At 71.6% G+C, this 16,718-nt stretch overlaps 1 protein-coding gene across 1 annotated transcript; it reads left to right on the top strand.

The window, feature by feature from the left end:
* Positions 1-208: 208 nt before the first annotated feature.
* OLFML2B (olfactomedin like 2B) lies at positions 209-14,366 on the top strand. Its single transcript, XM_045838816.1, has 8 exons — positions 209-847; positions 2,894-3,157; positions 3,872-3,979; positions 7,526-7,702; positions 10,641-10,860; positions 11,452-11,982; positions 12,657-12,833; positions 13,293-14,366. The coding sequence occupies exons 1-8, from the start codon at positions 590-592 to the stop codon at positions 13,892-13,894; spliced, it is 2,337 nt and encodes a 778-aa protein (XP_045694772.1). The 5' UTR covers positions 209-589; the 3' UTR covers positions 13,895-14,366.
* Positions 14,367-16,718: the final 2,352 nt, after the last annotated feature.

Raw genomic sequence — 16,718 nt, 5'->3', positions numbered from 1 at the left:
CGCTGGAGGCCACCCCGCCCACGCCGCGGCGTGGGCCCTGAGCCCCGTGGGGCGGGTCTGGGCGCCCCGGGCTTCCCGGGCTTCCTCCGCCCCGCTGCTCAGCTCGCTGCCCGCCTCCCCCCTGCGCTGCCCCCTCCCCCTGCGCGCTGTCACTGGCTGCACCTCCGAGGCCGCACAATAGAGGCTCCGCCCTCGCCCTGCAAGCGCCGGGCTGCCTCTGCGCCCAGCAGTCGGCGCGGTCTGCCCGCGCTCCCCAGGCTCCGGTCCCCCGCGCCGACGACCCCAGGCTCCCCGCTGCTGCTGGCGGTGCGCTCACGGCCTGGACCCCTTCGTCCCCACTGGGGTCTCCGGGTCACCTCCTGCTTCCCTCGGCCCTGCTCCACCGGCTTGCAGTCCGGGCTACTCGCGCGGGAGGGAGATGTCCGGGCGGTCCGGGGCGAGCCCGCCTGCCGCGCTGGGCTGCACCCGGCTGGAGAAGGCGCTCTGAGCGGCCCCCTCGGACTCCAGGCGAGGGACCCTCTCACCTCCGTCGCTCCGGACCGGACCTCCGGCGCTGCCGCGGGCAGCCAAGCCCCTTCTTGCCGCCCCCATGGCCAAGCCTCTGCTGCTGGTTCTGTGCCTGGCTCTGGGTGTGGCTCCAGGCTGCGCCTCCAGCGTGGCCCCTGCGGGAACCAGCCAGCTCCCGGCGGGAACCAGCGCGCCCCCCGCAGGAACCAGCGCGCCCCCCGCAGGAACCAGCGAGCCCCCCGCAGGAACCAGCGAGCCCCCGCCGGCCCAGACTGCGGCCCCCACGGAGGCCGAGACCCTGCAGAACGAAGCGGACAACCAGGAGAACATCTTGTCTCAGGTACATCCCCCGCCACCTGCCCGCGCCCACGAGGGCGTCTGCTCCTGACGAATCAGAGCAGTTTCCTGGGGAGGGGACTCGGGTCTCTCCAGGTGACGGACTCGGGAGAAAGAAGGGAAATCACGGAAACTCTGTGCGGGGCTGGGGACGGCAGGGCCCCCCTGGTCTGCGTGGCCGTTCGTCCGGCCAGGACTGTGAGCGAAGACGGACGTTGGGCGGGGCGGGGGGGGGGTGGGGGGGGGGTGGGGGGGGGGGGGGGGGGGTGGGACCCACAGCAGAGCGAGACGCCCGGGAGGAGATGGGGTAACTGCGGGCAGAACAGCCACGCGGAGGCCCCCCGACACAGAGGGACCGACAACCCCCGACTGGGGCGCAGCGTGGAAACTCGGACCACCCAGGGCTGGCGCGTCGGGTGGGAGTGTGGGTGACGAGTGACAGCTGATACGGACGGGCTTCGTGGAGTGCCCCTTCTCAAAGGACCTCGCTAGTTTTCCGACTCCGTCCTCACGCCCCCACCCCCCGGTCTGCAGCAAAGGACCCGTTAGGGCTGGGGGTGGGCAGAGCCGGGGTTCCCACTGGCTGTCCAGACCCGTCCACTGCCAGGGACAGCTCTCCCGGGCTGTTTATCTCGCGTTCCCAGAGCCGGCGCGGTGACGCGCGGTGGGTGTCGCCGTGACCTCAGCAGGGGTGGCTGAGAAAGAGCCCCAGGCGGGCAGCTGTCAGCGCCTCCGCCAGCCTGGCACTGGTCTCCTGGGCTTTCCCTCGGCCGCGCAGCTTACGCGCGCCCCGCACCGCCCTTGCCCTCGGCTGACCCCCAAATCGGAAAGCAGACGCCTCACAGGGGGACTTTTCCTGAACGCCCGCCTCTGGAAGGCAGGGCCCCCGGGGGGTCTCAGCGCAGGTCCGGGAAGGACCTGGGCAGGGTGTCAGAGGGCTGCAGGCGGTGGACAGGCGGCCCTGCCGGGCCGGTCACCCCGAACCACCCCGCCTTGGTCCGCTGGGCCACGCTGCGTCCGAGCGCAGGCCTCACCCAACTGTCAGCGTCCGAAGAAACCCACCTTCGCGGGGAACCATGGCCAGGCTGCTCCCAGCATCCCAGGAAGGTTTCCACGGCAACACGCTCACGACCTGCCGGCCGGGTTGTGCGCCTCACGGAAGGGACCGGTCTCTGTGCCCGGAAAGGGAGCCTGGCTTTGGGGGCGCCGGGCCTACTGGGGGGGTGCGGGGGAGCCCGCGCCCCTGCGTGTGCCCGCCGGGGAGCCTGCTGTGGCAGCCCCGGGCCCCGGCCGGCTGGCGGGGCCGCGCTCTGAGGAAATGGTTTGCATCGTGCAAGCGAAAGGGCTGCCAGCTCGCATTCCTTGCTCTGGCCTGGAGTTTGGGTTCAGAAACTGCTCCGGCAGCCAGACGGACCCGTTAGCTGAGTGACCCTGGCTGACTTCTCCACCCAGTTCCTCCACTCTCACCCGTCCTCCGGGGCCCAGTGCTAACGCCGCCGCCTCCGAGAAGCCCTCCAGGGGCCCGGCCCCCACTGCGCGGGGGAACACAGTGGGGTGTCCCTGCTTCGCTGGGGCTGCTCCTTCCTCCCTCCCGCACGGAGGTCCCTGAGCGCTGGCCTGGCCCCGGCTCACGGGCTCACCCCTGGGCCCCCCACCCCCCGTGCTGTCCAGTCCGAGGCGGCGGTCAGTCAGGGCGGATGGCAAGGGGGGCGGGAGGAAGCGGCCTTCAACTCTGAGTGCCAGCGAGCCCTCGGTCCGTCCATCCTGTTTCCGTCCATCCGTCCAGCCGCGCCTGGCGCTGGTCTGCGTGAGGGCTGTGGGGAGGACCGAGGGCTTTGGCAAGGCTGCGGCCCCTGGACACGGGCAGCTTCCGGGGGGGGGGGGCGGGGCGGCCACTCGGGGCGACGTCAGGGAACTGTCGCGGCAGCAGGCGGTGTTGCGGTGACCCCTCAAGCTGGCGTGGCCGGAGGTCTCTGACCGCGGGGGCGGAGAGCCCTCTGCGGGGCCTGTGCGTGCGCCCTGCCATCTTCCCGTCTCTCCGTCTGTCTAGTTGCTGGGGGACTATGACAAGGTCAAGGCCGTGTCCGAGGGCGCCAACTGCCAGTGCAAGTGCGTGGTGAGGCCCATGGCCCAGGACGCCTGCCGGAGGGGCCAGGCGGGGGACGCCCGGCAGGAGGACTTCTACACGGTGGAGACCATCACCTCGGGCCCCGCCTGCAAGTGCGCCTGCGTCGCGCCGCCCTCCGCCCTCAACCCCTGCGAGGGGGCCTTCAGGCTCCAGAAGCTCCGGGAGGCTGACGGCCGGGACCTGAAGGTGGGGCCTGCTGGGGGCGGGGCCGTGGGGGGGCGCCCGAGGGACCCCGGAGCCTGACAGGCCTGGGGGGCGCGGGCCTTGGAGTGCGTGGACCTGCTTCACCTTTACCCGGACGGCCACTCCCGGTCCCCAGGAGCAGGGGAGGCGCAGCGAGCCCAGGGTGCCCGCCTTCCCGCTGCAGCCCGGGGGGCGGGGCCCGGGGGCAGCTGCCAGGCCCGGCAGCCAAAAGAACTTGGCGTCCTTCCCGGGGACCGCTGCCACGGCGAGAAGGCCACCAGCACGGCCCCCGAAGGGGCGCGGGCGCACACCCAGGCATCGGCGTGAGTGCTGGGTGACGCCAGGGACGCTGGGGCCTGGCTCTGACCCCGTGGCCCTGGTCCCCTGGGACGGGGAGGCTCCGGCCTGCCTGGGGCGGCCCGTGGGCCGCCAGGGCCTCGGCTGGTCCCTGCTGTCCCCCTTCCCTGGCAGCGAGGACAGTGGGAGGAGCCGGGCCTGGGAGTCAGACAGACGGGCTCAGAGCGTCACTCTGCCACCACTTGCGTCATCCAACTCGAGACGTTTAAGCGTCTGCTCTGAGTCCCCCGCAAAGGGGAGTGGGGACAGTAACACCCGCCTCGTGGAGCTGTGCTCAGAGCCGAGGACGACCATCGGGCCCCAGCCGGGCCCCCCTGCAGCCGCGCCCCGGCTCTGACCAGCCCTGGCCGTGTCCCGCAGCTGGCCACCGTCATCGACATGCTGGAAGGGGCCTTCTATGGCCTGGACCTGCTGAAGCTGCACTCAGTCACCACCAAGCTGGTCGGGCGCGTGGACAAGCTGGAGGAGGTGAGGAGGGTCCGGGGTCTCCCTGTCTGACTCCTGGCTGGGCCCCGAGTGTACCAAAGTCTCACCGTGTTTTTGCAGAAGGTGCGAACCCTGACTAGATGTACGTAAGCCACTCCCTTCTTTGGAAAGAAAAAATGCACGGCAAACACGCACCCCAAATTATGCCGAGCTGTTGGTGAAACATAATATAAAGGCCTTCCTTTTTGCACGGGGGAGCCGCGCAGCCACTGTGGCTGTGGTCACGGGCGGCCCCCCTGAACGTGGGCTGTCGTCCCAGAGGCCCGGGGCTTCTCTGGGGCACCCTGGGGCCAAGTCGCCCTGTTTCCCAGGTGTGAGCCCGTACCTGTCGGGGGCCAGATGCCCACCAGCTGTCTGCTTGGGAGCGACTGACCGTGGCAGCTGGCAGCCCCACCCTGAGGCCAGCTGCCCAGGCCGGTCAGCTGGGGTCAGAGGCACTGGGCCGCGGCCTCCCCGTCCTCACAGTCTGAGCACCAGCTGTTTCAGGGGCTGGCGGCAGCTGTCCCTGGCCACCTGGTCCCTGTTGTGTCCCGGAGCGCTCGGGCTGAGCTGCAGGGAACCCCAGCCCCCTCCCCCTGCCGGGGCCCAGCGACCCCCACACTCGCTCATGCCACTCCCTCAAGGCAGCCTGTGCCCTTCAGCCAGGCCCTGAGCACACCCATCTGCCTGCCGCGGGTCGCGCAGCTCCCGGCTGTGGGGTGGCGCCCGCTGTGCAGCGGGGGCCCTGCTCTGCCCAGCTGCCGTCCAGCGAGCGCTCCCCCAGGTGTGCGGGTGTCTCTTTACAGCCCAGCACTCAGGCCCCACCCTCCTCCGTGCCCCGTTCCACCAGCTTGTCTGCGACTGTGATCCAGCCCCCCCCCACCGACCCGACCTCGCCCTTGGGTGCCATGCTGCACATGCAACCCCGCCGTTGTCGGCCCCAGGCCTGGGGCGGGAGGCAGGCAGCACCCGTCCTGCCCCACCACTGGCCCGTGTGGTCACACAGCCAGGCCGCACTCGTGCTGTGGGCATCTCGTCTGGTGCCCAGAGCAGCACCCCCCCCCACGCCCACCCTCTGCTCCGGCTGCCTGAGCTCAGTGCCCTGGTCACCTCCCCCAGGTCCAATGCGTTGGGCTTAGTCTTAGCCAGGAGCGCACACCTGTCCGGCAGCTGAGCAAGGTGCAGCCAGTCTGTGCCCGGGGACAGCCTCCCCCACCTCCCCCGGCCCAGGCCCCACCCGCACACCCGCGGTGCTGGCTCCTTCAGGCTGCGCTCTGACCGACCGCTGCGTTCTGACCGCTGGGCCCCGCGTCCACCCACGTCCACTTCTCCCTGCCTGGTGGCTCCGCCTCGTCCTCACGCTTCCGCCCCTCGGCGTCTGCGAGTGTGTGCACCGGCCCTGCCTTCCTGGCAGTGCGGCGGCTGCCGGCAGGCCCCCGGGCCGGTGCTGCCCCCAGCCTGTGGCACCTGGCCGTGCACGCTCCGCGTGCCCAGGAGAGACTGCCCAGGTCTCCCGTCGCCGGCCCGCCTGCTCCCCTCTGCCTCCTGCGCCGCTCTGCCATAGGGGCACCTTCCCCCATGGTGCCCACAGGCCCAGCCGCACGCCGCACATGTGCCAGGGCTGCGGCTCCCTGCCAGGGTGGGAGGTGGGATCGAGAGCAGAGAGCACCCTGGGTGGGGGCGTCCTCTGCGCCCCTGAGAGGGGCCCCCACAGGCCCTCGGTGTGAGGGCGCCGCCCAGGGAGCAGACCAGGATGGCGGTGGCTGGGGGCAGCCGATCGGGCGATGCCACCGCCAGCCGGGCGTCCACTCCGCCATTGGCCAGGCCCGGGCTCTGGGGGCCCCCTCCCCCCAGCCCTGTGCCGCGCAGACCCAGAGGTGGCTTCTCACCGTCCTGGCGTGGGGACCGAAGACGGTAAGTCAGTGACAAGGGGCCCCTGGGGGTGTGGCGACGCCAAGGTGCGCGGCCCACAGGCGTGAGCACACCTGGCAAGCTGCTCGGGAATCCGGGGACCTCGTCTGGGCACCAGGGTCACTAACGGCCAAGCCCCCGGGGCCCCCATTGTGGAGTCCCGGGCCGTGCTGGCAGCGGTCCTCAGTCCCCGCCCCCCCCCACGTGTCACCACCCGGACTCACTCCCCACGGCATTCGTCACGTGCGCGCACGGACGCCCCGCGTGGTTCAGCTCCTGGGTCTTGAGCCCTTGCCCTCAAGGAGGGTCGTCGCTAAGCGGGGTCCTCACGCGTCCAGCCCCTCACCTAAAAGCGTCGTCGGTGAAGTAACTCGTCCAACGGGACCCCGCGGCGCTGCTGCCGTCGCAGGACGCGTGAGTCGCGGAGACCGCGGCCCAGAACCGCGGGAGCCCGCCGGGACCCAGAGCGCGCCCTCTCCTCCAAACCGCCGCTCCCCTTCGCGCCCTTCCCCGGGAGCTGCGCTGCCCGCCGCCCCCCATCCGGGCACAGACCCCCGCAGTGTGCGGGCCGCCTGCCTGCGCGCCTGGGCGGCCGGCTCTGATCCCGGTGGGCGGGGCCTGGTCCTCGGTGGGCGGGGCCTGGTCCCGGTGGGCGGGGCCTGGTCCTCGGTCAGGCGGGGCCTGCGCTGCTGCCTCTTTGGCCTGCTCCCCAGGTGACAGGTGACACCTGCTGTGGCCCCTGCCCCTCACTCACGCAGCGCCCCTGTGTGGAAACGCACCGCCACTGCCTGCGTCCATCCGCGTGGGCTCCTTTGCCCCTCGCCCCCCACAGGGAGGCGCTCGAGTCCCCACCTGACCCGGCACAGGTCCAGCGGCAGCGGCGCTGGGGTGGGAGCTGGAATGCTTGCCCCTGAATCCACGCTCGTAACCACCGCACGCGGTCGCCCCACGCACCTGCCCGCACCCTGGGCCGCCTTCTCGGGGCTTCGTTGTCACGGCGCTCGGGGCATCTGGGGGGCGGGGCTCAGCACCCGCCCTGCACACAGAGCCCGTCCACTGCAACGGGGAGCTCGGCCGGTCTCCGCACGCACCTCGGGCTCCCCCGGGCGGCTCTGCAGGGGCCCCAGAGCCGCCGTGGGTGTCCCGTCGGCCGGGGCTTGGGCGTTCCGGCCGCCCTCCTCTGTCTGCTCAGGACAGGTGGGGGCCAGCCCACCCTGCGCGTCACCTGCTTGCTGCCTGCACGGCCTCCTGAGCCTGGCGGCTGAGAGCTCGGCTGCCCGAGGCGGCCTTAGAGCCGGCGCGAGGGGGCAGGGCGGGACCTCAGTGCCGGGAGCGGTGCTGAGCCCGAGGAGGAAGGGCATCCTCGATTCGGACCTGCGGTGCTAGCCTTCCGCAGCCGCTGTCCCGCTGCCCGGGCCCTCCGGGGCCTCCCAGGCGCTGCCCACGGTGCCTGGGGCCTGCGACCCGGAACCCTGGGACAGGTCCTCAGCGCAGGGCTGGACGCACCCTGGGGCCCCAGGGGCCTCCCGCTGGCGTCTGGGCCCATCCGGCGCGGGTCTGAGCCGAAGACGTCGGCCGGCTGCCTCCTGCGCGTCTTCGGGGCGTGATGAGGAACCCCCGTCTTACGTGTCTCCCCAGGAAGTCTCTAAGAACCTCACACAGGAAAAGGAGCAGACCAAGGAGGACGTGGAAGGGATCCGGGCCGAGACGCACCAGCGGGGCCGGGAGAACTGCTCCCAGAGCACCGGGCACAGCCTCCCGGACGTCCGCTCGGCCCTGCAGAGGGACGCGGCGGCCGCCTACGCGCACCCCGAGGTACAGCCCCGCCCCAGCCCCGCGTGAGCCCCACCTGGCGTGCGCCCTAGTTGTCGTCGGCTCGGTGCCCCCACAGGCCGGGGCCAGGCGGGGGGGCCGCCCCACTCCACTCACTGCGGAGGCCTGGGGAGGTCCGCGAGCCGGGGGCGGGGCGACCCTGCTTGGCCGGGACGCAGTGGCAGGGGCTCAGGCCTCTGTCTCTGCCCACTCTGCTGCGCCGCCGGCCCGGCGTCACCCACACACGCGTGTGATTTGAGTGACGCTTAGAGACCCACTTGCTCCCAAGTTCCTCCCCGCCTGGTGCCCGCTGGCTCTGGCCCCCATGGCTAAGTCACGTCCACGTGCCAGCGGTTCAGTGTTACCGCTTCAGTGTGAGGGTGTCCCCCCAAGTGGGTGCCGAAGACGCCGGCGTGCGCCGGGGAGCCAGCCCGGGCGAGTGAAGGAGGAGCCGGGGAGGGAGCGGGGACACCGTGGGGGGCAGGTCAGCGTCGGGGGAGGGTGCCGGCCCCAGGGAGCAGCCGGGACGGCCGCCTCGCTGCCTCTCCGGGGTCGCCGGTCAGGGGCAGACGGCAGGGCGAGACGGCAGGTGTGCGTGGAGGGGCTGCGTGGGCAGGGTGGGGCCTGGGGCTGCCGCCACGAGGGGGGGGCTGGGTGCTGCTGCCCGGGTCGCTTGCGCGCTGGGCCGGGCAGGACGTCAGCCTGGCCTGTGGGCCCGCTGTCCCGGGAGCTCCTCGGGGGTGCTGGGCGGGCAGCGCCCCGGGCCCAGGGTGCAGGCACGTGAGCTCCGAGGGCAGGGCCGCAGGCAGACCGCCCGAGGGGCGCGGGGACCCTGCCCAGAGTGTGACTCAGGACAGGGCCGGGTCCAAGCCGGGGAGCAAGGACAAGGCAGGCCTCGAGCTGGCTGGCGTGGCCTGTGATGACTCCTCTGATGCTTCCTGGAAACGCCGGATTCCGCCAGAAACCACGTTCACTCCCGGCTCGGGGAGTCCCGGGCGAGCTGGCTCTGTGCGGAGTCTGCCGGGCGGCCCCGGGCAGGGCTGAGCGGGGGAGCCTCAGAGCCCGGGCCCTCCGGGCCGGGAGGGAACCGGCGGCACCCTCGCGGCCTGGCCGGCGCCCTCCGCCCACAGGCTGCCCAGGGTCCCCGGCGGCAGGGCTGGGAACCGCCGCCGTCCTGGGGCCACACCGTGTGGTGGGCTCAGGAGCCGGCTCAGGCTTCCCGAGGGCAGACGGCAAACCAAGCAACAGAGACTTCCCCCGAGCCAGCGAGGCCCGGTCCCCTCCAGGGTCCCCAGCGTCACCCAGCTGAGGTCAGCGCGGTCCGCCCGAGCCGGGCGGTGGGCCAGGGGCAGGGCCTGAAGGGAGGAGGGGGCCCGAGCTGGGCCAGCCTCTCTCTCCCCACCCCACCCCACCCCGCCCCCCAGCGAGCCCGAGCCGCTGGGACACAGCGGGGGTCTGGGCCGAGCTGCTGCTCTCGGGGTTCTCGCGGGCGACGTCACAGTTTCTCAGAGTGGTGGTGACGACGCGGGGGGCCTCTCTCCAGGAAGGCCTCTGCCTGGGGGCTGGCGGCCGCTCCGGGTGCGGGCGGGAGAGGGACAGCTGGACGCCAGGAGTTGAAGTCAGGCAGTGGAGGCACAGAGGGGGTCAGAGCGCAGCGGGGCCGCCGCCACCCCGTGCGGCTGCCCCCAGGCGCCCGGGGAAATCACACGCTCCCCGGCCGGCCCGTCTGAGGCCTTGCTCCATCCCCTTGGCTCCGGGGAGGAGCCGCTGTGCCGCCCCGCCCGTCCCTGGGGGCCCGGCACCAGAGGCCACCCCTGGGGTTCGCCACGAGGAAATGACGGCCCACCTCAGCCATGCGGAGGGACGCCGGGCGGCAGTTAAGAGGGCCCGTGGTGGCGCCTGAGTCCGGGGCTGGGGCCTGGTCCGCCTCTCGGGCCGCTCCGTCCAGTGGGAACCCAGGGGTCCCTGGGCCTGCCGGGCTGCAGGGCCCGTGGACAGGGTCTCTCTCGCGGTCACGGCCGTGGGCCCCGAGGCTTCACGCAGGCAGGCAGCCCGCTGAGAGGCTGTGTGACCACAGGTGCCCCTCTCAGCCCCTGGACTGGCCCGCGGCCGGGGGCCCTGGACACAGGGCCTCTGTCCTCCTCTGCGAAGCGGGGACCACGGCACCGGCCTGCCCGGGTGGGGGAGGGGTGCACACTGACCGGAAGGGCGTGTCCGGCCTTGGCAGGTGGCAGAGAAACGGGAAGCGGTGGGGACGGGGAGTGTCGCCAGGGCACAGGTCGGGGGTCCCTGCCTCCAGCCCTCGGCCGCCACCGCCGCGCTCCCCCTCGAGGGGCCAAGGCCGCCTGCCCGTGGCTCCCGTCCCAGGAAGCCCAGCGCAGGCCCGGGTGCGGCGGGGACGAGGACCCTCCCTTCTGTCCAGGCCTGACTTCACAGGTCCACCCGAGGGTGCTATTTGCTCCTTCCTCTGCAGGGCAAGGAGTGGGCCCTGGGGCAGGGTGCGTCCCTGCCAGCCGACCGTGACCCCCAGGGGCCTGCCCTGGCCCTTGGGGCTCTGGGCATGTGAGGGCGGGGTTGCTTCTGAGCAGCTCTGCTCTCTGGGTGGACTTCAGCGGGGTCTGTAGTGACCGGCTCTCAGGGAGCGCCACCTCCTCCTGGTGGAAGGGGCCCGTCGTGGCTTCCGTGGCTGGGAGGGCCACACCCCCGAGGTCCCACACCTCCTGCTCTGGGGAGCCGGGCCCTGGGGCAGCCTTGATGTTGAGCATGGGGCCTCCCGAACCCTCCCCTCAGCCTGCCTGTCAGTGGGGACGATGAAACCAGCTCCTTCTTCACTCCCCGGGGGGATGAGCTCCTTCCCATGGAGGCGCGCCCCAGTCACGGGCATGGCCGGGGCTCCGGCACAGCCCCCACCATGACCTGATCCTCTCGTGTCCCCTTGGAGGAGACGTTCCTGCCGGAGGCCCCCGCAACCCGGCACGTGAACTCCGTGGAGCTCCCGCGGATGCGGCCGCTGGCTCCGCCCGAGCTGCGCAGGCCCCAGCGGCCGCTGCACAGGCAGGTGCACCTGCGGGGCCGGCCGGCCTCCAAGCCCACCATCATCCGGGGCGTCACCTACTACAAGGCCAAGGAGCCCGAGGACGAGAACGACATCGAGGAGCAGCGTGAGTCGGGGTCCGCGGGGCCCCCAAGGCCGGGCTGGGGGGAGCCGCCTGCCTCTGCGGTCAGAACACGGCCGCGCCACCGGGGCGGCCACCTGTCGCCCCGCGGGTCCCCGCAGTCACAGCCCCCATGTTCTCGCTGGTCCTCGGGCGGGTCTCCTGCCGTCGCTGGGCGTGAAGAACCGGAGGCTGGGGGGAGGGGCGACCCCGGCTCTCCCTCCGCCCTCTGCTGGTTCCCGGCAGGCGCTGGCCGGCTCACACACATCTCCCTGGTTCCCTGACCTCTGCCCCTCCCGTCCCAGCAGCCCTCGGGGCCCAGCCCTGGCTCCGCTCGCCCAGCCGCTGCCAAAATCGTTTTGCCCGTCTTTAACCGAGTTTGTTGTCTTTTTTAATCACCGACTGAGTTCCCCGTCAGGCACATGACTGACTCCTCCCTGGACTGTCTTCCCGGTGGCCCGTGTCCCCAGGGCGAGGCCGGTCCAGGGGGCCCCCTCCCACCTCCCCGGGGCCCCGCAGGGCTCTGCTCCCAAGCCAGGGCGTCCTCTCCGGTCAGACCCGCCCCCGCCCGTGGCTGACGGCCGTCCTCTCCCCCAGAGGATGGGCTCTTCAGCGGGGATGGTGGCGTGGACCTGCTGATCGAGGACCAGCTGCTGAGACACGACGACCTGCTAGCCAGCGCGTCCCGCCGGGCAGCCGCCACCTGGCGCGGCGCGACCACGGCCACCAGCGTGGGCACCGAGGCCACAGCCCCGTCCTCCGCGCTGCCTCGCGCCTCCCCCTGGACGCCTAGCGCCCCCGCCCCCACAGTCTCTGCCGTTGTCACTGAGCCGACCTCCCCGCCTGCACCGGCCACACCCATGGCGGCGGACCCCCCGGGGGAGGTAGGCCTTGCCCCTTCCACGCAGGCCTCGCCCACCACCGCGGCCCCCCAGCCATCTCCGGCCCCGGCCGCCCCACCTGAGGCCCCTGGGGACACACTTCTGGGGACCACACGCTTGGCCCCGGCGGCCCCCACCACGGTCGGGACAGACTTGCCGGAGACAGAGGCCACCGCCGGGCCGGGCGCAGCCCCCGCCAGCCCCACCCCAAACCCGGAGGAGGCCGATGACATCCGGAACGTCATCGGTGAGTCCTCGCCGCCTGGCCTGGGCCCCGGTCAGCGCGGGCACACGGGCGGGCCTGGAAGCGGGTCGGAGCCAGGCGGTCCGGCCCCCCGCCTCGGGACGGGCCAGCGGTGTTGTGTGGCCTTTGGCGGCGGCCGGCTTTGGCACCCTGGGCTGAGGCGTCCAAAGGGCGCGTCCTCTCCAAAGTGTGTGGGGCCTTGCGGGGCTCCCTGGGCCGGGCTCGGCGGTGTCAGCGCGTGTGGGTCCCCGGTGGAGCGAGCAACGGGCCGAGGGAGCTTCCTCGCCGCTGGTTTCTGCCGCGGCCCCGCACGGGGGGCTGAGGGGCGACGGCCCCCCAGTAATGGCGGGTGGGCAGGGGCACAGCCCACGGGGCGGTCTCAGGTCCTGGGTCTGCAGGGGCAAAGCGAGGGGCTGAGATCCGGGGGAGGGGGGGCGGGTCTGGGGGTCGAGATGTCAGGGCGGCCGGAGGGAAGCGTGGTCGTGACAGTGACCCAGGATGGTAACAGGACCCAGTGGGAGGGGGGAGTCTCGACAGCAGCGGCAGGAGTGAGGCTGAGACACGTCTGCATCGAGTTAGTCCGGGCGGAGCCTGCCTGGGAGTCCAGGCTCCCGTGGGGGACCGGCCATGGCTTGGAGGCGGCTCCCTTCCATCACCCCAACCCCCTCCCCCCTCAGGCAGGTGCAAGGACACGCTGTCCACGATCACAGGGCCCACCACCCAGAACACCTACGGGCGGAACGAAGGGGCCTGGATGAAGGACCCCCTGGCCAGCGACGAGCGGATCTACGTGACCAACTACTATTACGGCAACGCGCTGGTGGAGTTCCGGAACCTGGAGAGCTTCAAGCAGGGTGCGCCCACGGGGCCCTGCAGCCCCCCCCCCCCCCGTCCTCTGGGCTGCACAGCCAGCGCGGGGTGGGGCCAGCGCGGGGTGGGGTGCGGACGAGAGGGAGGACCCCTGTCGGGGAGGGACCTGCTGGGAGCAGGCGTCCCTGCCACACTCCCTGGCGGCCTCCGCTCCCAGCCCCGCCCTCCTTCCCGCCCCGGGACGAGGGGTGGCCTGGAGCCGGGACCTCCTTTCCTGTGGCCCCGACAGCTGGCCACCGGGGTCACACGGGGTGGCCCCTGGGCCCAGGGGCTCTGGTCGTTCCTGTGGGCACACGAGGGAGCTGGGGCCGGCCGGGGCTGAGCGCCTCACTATAAAGAGTACCAAGTTGGGGGGCGGGCCGGACACACCGGGGCGCAGACCCCTTCCGCGTCCCACCCCCGGCCGCCCGCCTGCCCGGCTGAGCCCGCCCTGTGCCCCGCAGGCCGCTGGAGCAACTCCTACAAGCTGCCCTACAGCTGGGTGGGCACGGGCCACGTGGTGTACGGCGGCGCCTTCTACTACAGCCGCGCCTTCACGCGCAACCTCATCAAGTACGACCTGCGCCGCCGCTACGTGGCCGCCTGGGCCATGCTGCACGACGTGGCCTACGAGGAGGCCACGCCCTGGAGCTGGCAGGGCCGCTCGGACGTGGACTTCGCCGTGGACGAGAACGGCCTGTGGCTCATCTACCCGGCCCTGGACGACGAGGGCTTCGGCCAGGAGGTGATCGTGCTGAGCAAGCTCAACGCGGCCGACCTGAGCACGCGGAAGGAGACCACGTGGCGCACGGGGCTGCGCCGGCACCTGTACGGCAACTGCTTCGTCATCTGCGGCGTGCTCTACGCCGTGGACAGCCACGACCAGCGCAACGCCAACATCTCCTACGCCTTCGACACGCACACCAACACGCAGATCGTGCCGCGGCTGCTCTTCGAGAACGAGTACTCCTACACCACGCAGGTGGACTACAACCCCAAGGACCGGCTGCTCTACGCCTGGGACAACGGCCACCAGGTCACCTACCGCGTCATCTTCGCCTACTGACCCCGGCCCGCGCGGACGGGCGGGGTCACCGCACCTTGCGCGCGCGCGCACGTGGTGTGTGCGTGCGCGTGCGCGGCGTGCGCGCGTGCGTGTGGGCGTGCATGGGTATGAGCGAGTGTGTGCGGATGGATAAGTGCTTTTCAAAAAATATGTATTATTTTGTACAATGTAAAGTGACGACTTGGGTCTATTTTTTTATACGGGTTGTGGATCGACCCAAACGTGTGTGTGCTGGTCTCATCCTCCACGGTTTCTGTTTTTGTGCAAACGAGCTTCTCCTCTGGCCGGTGACCGCCCGCCCTCCAGCCTCCGCCCGCCCGCTCCCAGGCCCCTCCACGGGCCGTGCAGCCGCGGCTCCAGAACACGAGTGAGGGCGGCAGGAAGAGGCACTAAGGAGAGGGGGAAATGATGTCCCGGAGAAGTTTTAAAAACCCAGAAAATGCTTTTTTAATAAAGAAGGAATTTTAAACGAGCCCCCGACGCATTTCTGTCTTGTGCTGATGTCTGTCCAGGGCCGGGCCCCTCACCGGGCGGAGGTACCCAGGGCGCGGACCCCGCTCCTCCCTGCCTCCCCTCGTGTGGCCTGGGGCGCTGCGCCGCCGGGAGGCAGAGCGGGGCGCCGTGACCTGGTCCCCGAGTCTCAGTCTTCAGTCTGTCCCCACGGCCCCCACCTCACCCTGGCTGGACACTCTCGCCCAGCCAGGCTCTCCTCCCCACCCCCGTCCCAGGGTGTGAGGCCGCAGGCCCCCAGCACACGGGCGGGTGGGGGCGGGGCTAGCTGGCTCCTGAGACCCCGGGAAGGCAAGCGCAGTGCATCGCCGCTCCCCCCACAGCCCCTCCCCCATGCGTCCCGCAGGCCCTCGGCAGAGGGACTAGAGACAAGAAGCAGTTGTCCCAAGTTCGGCTTGGACGTGACTCTGCGATGAACTGGCTCTCTCTCTCCACGCCGGCCCTGGAGAGCAGGGGTCCGTCCCTGCCCCCAGCGGGCGGTCGTGTGTGTGCATGTGGGTGTGTGTGCACGTGCGCACAGGTGTGTCCTGGCCTCTCCCCCTCCTTCTCCCCGACCTGTCGTGCCGTGCGCCCCGGGGCCTGGTTTTTGTGTTTTCCTGGCCCAGGGCAAGCATGCCGGAGCCGACGGCCTGGGATGCCTCAGCAGTGCACTGCTGCAGCGGGAGGCTGAGCCCCCTGCACCCCGTTTCCTGTGGGGAGGACTCTGGCACGGTGTCCCTGGAGCTGTCTGCGGAGGACCTTCCCCAGAGTGGTGTCAGGCTTCCCCGAGCAGCGACCTGCCCTGGGGTGAAGGGCAGCATGGCTGTGTGTGTGTGTGTGTGTGTGTGTGTGTGTGTGTGTGTGTGACAGAGGCTGGGGGAAGGGGGGAGGCTGGCCCGGCGCCTGGGGCAGGGCCTGGGGGTGGTTTTCCGGTGACCTCAGCTGAGCTCTGGCTGGCAGGCAGGCCTGGCCTGGGGCACCAGGAGAGTCTGGCCGGGCCTGGGAGCTCTAGCGCGGCCAGCAGCCGCAGGGCTGCGGTGGCGGGAAGCTGGTGAGCTTCCTGGAGGCACAGAGCTCGGGCTTGGAGGCCAGGCTGGGGCTGGGGGACATCAGTGTCCCCGTCGCAGTGTGGCCGGGGCCGGGCTCAGACAGGCGGGCGGATGTGCCGACCTTGGGACTGGAGCCCAGACACAGGACTGGTCACATGCAGGGCTCGGGACCCTTCCAGCACCTGCGGGAGCCCGCCGGGCTCCAGAGGCCCCCAGCCGCTCTCTGCCTGCGACAGACTCGCCCCTCGCGGACACCAGGCCCCCCTCTCCGCCCTCCGTCTCCCCTCAGCCTATCAGAGGCTGCGCCCTCCGTGTCCACTGCCCGAGCGGACAGGACCTGCGGTCCCACCCAGAGCTGCTCTGCAGGACACAGGCCCCTGACCCCCGACCCCGACTGCCCCTACGTCTCCTCTTCCCTGGGAACTCTCTGGGCTGGCAGCTGGCATAAGCTCCCGCCCGCTGACTTGTTCCAGTGCGAGGCCAGGCCCGGCCCAGAGCACATTCCCACAGGAACCTCGGGCTGGAAACTCGAGGGAGCACCCGCGGGCCCTGGCCAGGCACGTGGGGGCAGGGTGGGGCGGGGCTGAGCGCCCTGGGCGCCAGCGTCTGAGTGTCCAGTGCTGCCCGGACCCTGGGCGGAGCCTCGGCCCTCTCAGGAGAACAGCTCCTACAGGGAGTGCTGGCTGCAGAGTTTGTGGGGGGGCTCCACGCCCGAACCCCCCACGCCCTGCGCCGTCTCCCGGTGACGAGGGCCCCCCATCGAGGACGACCTGAGCTTGGGGCCACAGTGTGCCTCCCACCCGGGCCCACCCTGCAGGCCGGGAGTCCCAGGCACACGGCACCGCACAGCTAGGCAGGGGCAGGGCTGCGGGGGCCGCTCTCAGCTGCGAGTCCTCTCCGGGGGGATGGACACAAGGTGTGTGCGGGCACTGCCCCGGGGGGGGGACTGCCAGGGCAGGCCCCAGGATCCCAGTGGCAGGAAGGAGGGGTCCTGCTGCTTCCAGGCCGCAGCTGCTCCGGCAGCAACCCCACCCCCACCCCCGGCCCCTCCCCCGCCCGCACGGCTCTTCCACCTTCAGGCTCTCCCCTCGTCTGCAGGGACAGGAGCCTGGGAGCAAATCCCCGGCTGTTCCTGGGCCTGGCCGCCCCTCCCCCCCTCCCCCCCCTCCTTCCAAGAAAATGCCATCGCGCAGTAAGCTCCGCTTTCACAGCTCCGGCTGTTTTCAAGCGTTTCCCCGGCTCTGACACGGCCCAGGAATGTCTGACTTCACCTCCGCCAGCGCAGC

This window comes from Phyllostomus hastatus, unplaced genomic scaffold (genome assembly GCF_019186645.2).
Source record: "Phyllostomus hastatus isolate PE091 unplaced genomic scaffold, TTU_PhHast_1.1 phas_contig_283, whole genome shotgun sequence".
Classification (NCBI taxonomy): Eukaryota; Metazoa; Chordata; class Mammalia; order Chiroptera; family Phyllostomidae; genus Phyllostomus; species Phyllostomus hastatus.
The sequence above is the reverse complement of the archived record's forward strand: the minus strand, read 5'-3'. Positions and strand labels throughout refer to the sequence as shown.